General features: G+C 37.9%; 1 protein-coding gene across 2 annotated transcripts in view; it reads right to left on the bottom strand.

Annotated features, from left to right (window-relative positions):
• Positions 1-5,082, bottom strand: part of LOC139120869 (kinase non-catalytic C-lobe domain-containing protein 1-like) — a 133,423-nt gene extending 128,341 nt beyond the window's left edge. Inside the window, exon 1 of one of the 2 annotated variants that reach the window (XM_070685491.1) lies at positions 4,942-5,082. Coding sequence is in view for 1 of the 2 variants with exons in the window: in XM_070685490.1 (XP_070541591.1) it covers positions 3,356-3,623 (268 nt within the window). In the remaining variant the exon portion in view is untranslated. Of the gene's footprint in view, positions 1-3,355; positions 4,514-4,941 lie in introns of those variants that run through there. The other variant, XM_070685490.1, reaches the window with a different exon arrangement.
• Between the last annotated feature and the right edge of the window lie 918 nt (positions 5,083-6,000).

Genomic DNA, 6,000 nt, shown 5'->3' on the forward strand with positions numbered 1-6,000 from the left:
AATTTTGGTGTTTGACCCAACTTACATTAGTTTAATTCACGTACGCGTGTGTAACTCTAGTCACAGACTCGTGCTACCATACAATACTAGTCAATCCGTTCGCCAAGTTTGATCACGGATTTTGACAAGCACGCCACAAAATCCGCCACAAAATGGAAAGAAACCACTAAGTATCGAGAAAAAAGTTTCATGTCCGGTTTATTTCAGTTAAAAAAATGCGTTACACGTAGGAAATGTCTCGCAATGTCAACAGTTCGGAACAACTACATTTCATTTACAAACCGGGTCGACTGTCATGGCCGTCTCGCTTCAGGACGGCCGGAGGTCAAATATCAACAGTTTAAAGGGGCTTTTTGGCAGTCAAACGCTTGAAAATTCACAAAATACACTTCAATTTAACCAAATCCTTACAAATTTCTCAATCTTGCATGTTTTGGACTTCGAAAACCTTAACCTCGGGTTCCATGTAGAGAGTTAGGCATCACACAGTGCCGCCATCTTGGCCGCCGATACGTTCGAAGTTCACTATCGCCATCGATTTGGTCACCAAATCGCGTCATTTTTCCGTAAAATATTCTCAAAAAAACCTGTAAAATCTATCATTTCTATCACCCAGAGGGCAGTAGCTTGGCATAATATAGTTGTCTTCCGTGTCTACGGCATGGTAAAGCTTTCAAAACGTACGTACGTGTTTCGTTCAATCATGGAGGTAGTACTACCGACATGGTTCAATGCACTATGGCCGTATCCGCGTACGGGTGAAACTGCAGACCTGATTAAATATTCATGAAAACCGCTGACCTCTTTTGAAGAAAGTTCGCATAAATTACTGGAATTTTCGATCGTTAGGCTGCATGATGTCATTATTTTAGTCCTTATATGGTACTAAACTGGGTTCAAAGGGTCAGGAATACCCTCCTTCTGGCTGAGTTCGGCAATGCATAGCTAAGTTAGGCATAAGCATAGAACGTGCAACCACTGTCGGTTTATATACCGACGCGGCGCTGAGAGCGAGAATGCCGTGTCGGTTTATAAACCGACGCGGCACTTTAAGGGTTAACCAATGAAATCCTTACAATTCCAGCAACTCTATAACATTACTATTACAGTCATAGCTACAAGTCTTGCTTGGGTACCATTACCTCACAATGAACAGTACTATTTTCGCCAGTCATTTCATCATATTGTTGAGCTTTGAATCTTGAGGAACATGCTTTTCATGGAGATGGAGTAGAAATTTATCGATGTTTTGTTTAAGAGTGTATAAATACGCTCTTGCTGTAAGCTCAACCATGTGATGTTACACAACTTTTGGATAGAAGGAAGTATATGCAGTTTAAGTGAGAAACATTTAACATATAAAAACTCTTAACGATCATGGTAGGTTCTTGGTAATGGTACAAGATGGTAATGACCAAACCTGACACCACTATCAACAGGACTTTTCTGTAGACAAGTGTTTGAGAGTGGGGATTCGGCTTAGTGGTTCTGTCTGTTGCTAGGTACTGTAATTGCCGGCGTATGTTGTGAGTTCGAACCAAATTGAAAACACCGCATTATTAAAGTGAGGATCATCGATGAACTCACAACAATAGTCACATATCTTGGCTCCACAAACAACACTGACCACTTCACAAGTTATTTCAAGCCTGATGTTACACGTCTTTTGGCAGTGTATTTAATTTTCCAAATGCAAGAGGATGTCCTGCAATAGCATTATGGAACTGCCTAGTAATTTTATGCTGTTTTTAACCTATAGACAACATCTTGTTTTGGTTCCTTCAAACAAAAACTTTGGGATGATAACCAGTGTAAAAATCTGACGTCTCTTTTGGGGAAGAATAATGGCCTATAGAACAGCGCACACCTGTTCACTTGAACTGATCTATTAACTCAGCTGGTAGAGCATCCAAACCGAATTTGATGGACAGAGGTTCAAATCAGGTCACTGTTCCAAGCCCCCAAAAATTAACAATATAGAGATGACCAGATGTGGTTGTGTGTTTTTGCTCATTAGTCATCACTAGACAAGCAAAAATTTTGAACTTTGTAATTTTTGCTTTACCGCACTCCCCAAGTGTGTTGTGTGTACCGTGGTATACATAAACATACACACACACACACACACACACACACACACACACACACACACATATATATATATATGGTAAAAATTGGTGACAAGTTGACAACAGAACTTGCACATCAGCCCTTGTTAATGATACAGTTTGCTTGTATGTGTGTGTGTGTGTGTGTGTATATATATATATATATATACATTTCCCAAAGGATTGTAAATTACATAAAGTTCTTAACAGAAATACACTCAAATTAAGCTACAGTTGCATGCAGAACATGGACAGTATTATAAAATCACATAACAAACGGGTCACCTAGCGCAATGATAAAAAACTCATTGACGTATGTAAATGCCGCATCAAGACCGATTGCAAACTCCAGGGAGCTTGCCAGTCTACATCTATAATCTATAAAGCTACTGTTACAAGTGATGCCAATGAGGCAAAACATTACATCGGTCTAACTGACAACACATTTAAACACGCTATGCAAATCATGTCCAATCTTTCCAAAGTAAGGCGTACGCCAACAGCACAGAATTATCAAAATATGTCTGTCACTTGAAATCTCAGGACAAACCATTTAATATATCATGGTCAATCCTATCAAAAGCAAGCAGTTACTCAAATGTGTCAAAGAAATGCAACCTTTGCCTTACAGAGAAGCTATTCATAATCAATGCAGATAAATCTAGCCTTTTAAACAAGCGTTCGGAGTTGGTCTCCAAGTGCCGACACGAAAACAAATTTTACTTGTCAAATTTCAATCCAACCCACAACACCAAATGGTTTGACCCAACCTGACACTTATATGTAAGCACCTGAAGCAAATTTCACACAATAAAATCTACCTATCTGACGATCGCGTGTATGCGTGAAACTCGAGTAATAGGTACCAAACATACTTGATGTGTTCTCATATTTATTGTATATATATATATATATATATATATATATATATATATATATATATATATATATATATATATATATATATATATATATATATATATATATATATAAGAATATAGATGTCATGGAAAATTACAGTGCTTGATGCTAAAGCACAGTGTTATAGATAATAACATAAACTACTTCAAGTACAAAGTAAAAGTAAAGTATCTGTTACTTAAGTTTCAGATTGCAGGATGTATTATTACTTTTACTTGAATTTATACACACACACCCACACACACACACACATGCCTGCACAATGATCAATGGCATGTATGACTATCTATTGAGAAAGACATGAAATTATTAATGAGCAGACTCACCATCAGTAGAATCAATGAAACAGACATTACCAGCAGAACTAAATGCAAGTGTTTCTGGTGATACACATAGTGTGCTAAATAATTCCATGGAAGTCTGTTGAATTGAACATAGAGCTAGGCAGGTCTCTTTACACACGGCCCAAACTTCAGCTTCAGAGAGGCATGAATTGCGAAGTTGTAGTATATCTGATAATGTGACAAGTTCTTCATCTTCTTGTAATGTTGGGAGAGGATCAAATTTAACCATTCCAGGAGCTGTATTCATCATGGTGAGTAAACTTCCGAAAAATAGTCAATTTCAACTGAACACACCTGTGTGTCATCCCTTCTTTTCACATCTTTGGCATTGCGCCAGCAGCACTAACAGGTTGAAGCCTGACAGACTTTTAGTAGCTTACGCCAGACTTCAGTACCATCAATAGTGTTAATATGGCATATATCATCCCACCCTTTGTGTCAAGTCAATAGCATACCTTGAAAATTTGGAACATAAACGTGACAACAGGGCGAAAATATATTTGGATGCAAGAGACCTCTTAAATCGTTTGTATTTGGAAGGCCGAGTGCAGGGAAGAAACTTTAGTTGTAACGAAGACTAACAAGTCACATTCAACGACTATATTGTGTACAGACTACAGTGCTAAACATTCCAACAATGTACGTTCAACTTCAAATGAACAGGGATATGCTGATATGGCACGACGAATCGTACTGAGCACAGTCAAATCGGTGACGGAACTGTCATTAATCAGCCGTTGGAGTGAACCATATACTTCATACAATTTATGCTGTGTTGATATGTTGTATAATTGACGTTCGAGTTTCAACACTATCGTAATTTTGATACGATTTTGGCTGCAATGTCAAGAAAGTATCCAGTGGCAGTAATCCCCATAAATAACTTGCGTGTGTACGTGCTGCATTTTCATGTTCACGACGATCGATCGAATAATAGTCGTATGTCATGTCGATGACAGTACCAACCAATCATGTATCTTAAGGTCAACATGTCCTTTCACTGCTTCTTAAGGTGCAACGTCTTACATGAGATATCGATCGTTTACTTATGGTCCAAATCCTTCCGTGCGCCCTTCGAAGATTACTGAAGAGACGTAGACACACAGACTTCTGTTTACAGCTACATTACATTTGCATTGTGGGTAGGGCAAGTGGTAGATAGTGGCCAATAAGAAAAGTTCGGACATATCACATTGGCCCTTGGGTACTATTCTCTTCGAGCAGGCGCTAGCGCCGCGCCATCGTGTCTCGTGTTGCTACGGGTAGGAACTCTGTATAAATCAATCAGTGTGACACGACGAATCGTACTGAGAACACGACATGGTTACAATTTCGCGAATACCTTGCCTGAATTCCCAATATCAGATATGTCTCTTATTTCATTTCTATTTTTTCGTTTGAGTACTATTCGCTAAGATCTAAACACTGGGCACGGCCAGGCGTTGTCCACACAAGTTAGACGGCAGTCGGCAAGTGAAGCTAAGAAAAGTACACTTGGTTAGGTTGAATTAGTACTAGTAAGTTTATGATTTGATCTTCATCCCACATACGAAGATCATTATACTTACGATCATCTATTCAATCTCTTGTTGGGCTCATGATTTTGTGCGTACTGCCAGCTACTAATAGTAGTGTTACCATGTGAGGATATCTGTCCGAGATCTACTATGACAAGCTGTGATTGCGATTACTTTAACAGCGACGGCCCGAATGGGCCATTTACCAGTTTACTGTTAATTGAGGGCGCACTTTTCTGAAGTACAGCATGATGTCAGGCTCATGCTGGGCTCCACATCAGGCCGTGAGCCGTCCCTCTATCCACGGTAGACTGTGGCCCAAGCAAGAGCCCAGTCCACAGGAGCTAGGATGAATAAACTAGACCAACCAAACAAAACAAACAAACAACCAAAACATACATCAAATAATACGTTACATTTAGGAAAAACAGACAATTTAACAAACACAAATATATGAGATAATAATAATAATATTTTTATTGCTTGCTTGTAATATAGGATTTACATCACATTTGTGGCAATAAAAGTGTGATACAAAAATAAGTTAAAATTTTCTTCAATAAAGATAAGTATTACAGTATAATAATAGTAGCTAATAATAAATATAACTAGGTATTTCTTTGTTTATATAAAGTAAAAATATAATCAGCAAGTTGTTCATTAAAAGATAACTCTTGTTTGTTAGTAGAGAAATAAGCTGATTTTCAGTATCGTCGTTTGGGAAATTGATTTTACTGAAAAAGTACTTTCTTTGGACTTTGTATTTCTGACAGACTAATAAAAAGTGTGTTTCATCTTCAATACTGTTGGTGTTACACTGATTGCAGTATCTTTCAGTAATTGGGGTTTTTGGAACAGTGTGTCTCCCTTTTTCAATTGCTAGATCATGATTGCTAATGCGAAGTTGGTGAGCAATTTTCTTTTCTCACCTTGCAACTGTGTTAAGTAGGGTTCTAATCTAAAATTACGTTTTATTTTGGCATACATTCTTAGTTTACTATTTTCATCAGTGATCAACTTTTTCCAAAAGACTTCATAATTGTTTGTTAAATTTGTTTTCATTAAACCGGTTATAACTTTGTGGTGTTTAAGTGATGGAGCTTTATCAAG

Source organism: Ptychodera flava, chromosome 20, assembly GCF_041260155.1.
Source record: "Ptychodera flava strain L36383 chromosome 20, AS_Pfla_20210202, whole genome shotgun sequence".
NCBI classification, from domain to species: Eukaryota; Metazoa; Hemichordata; class Enteropneusta; family Ptychoderidae; genus Ptychodera; species Ptychodera flava.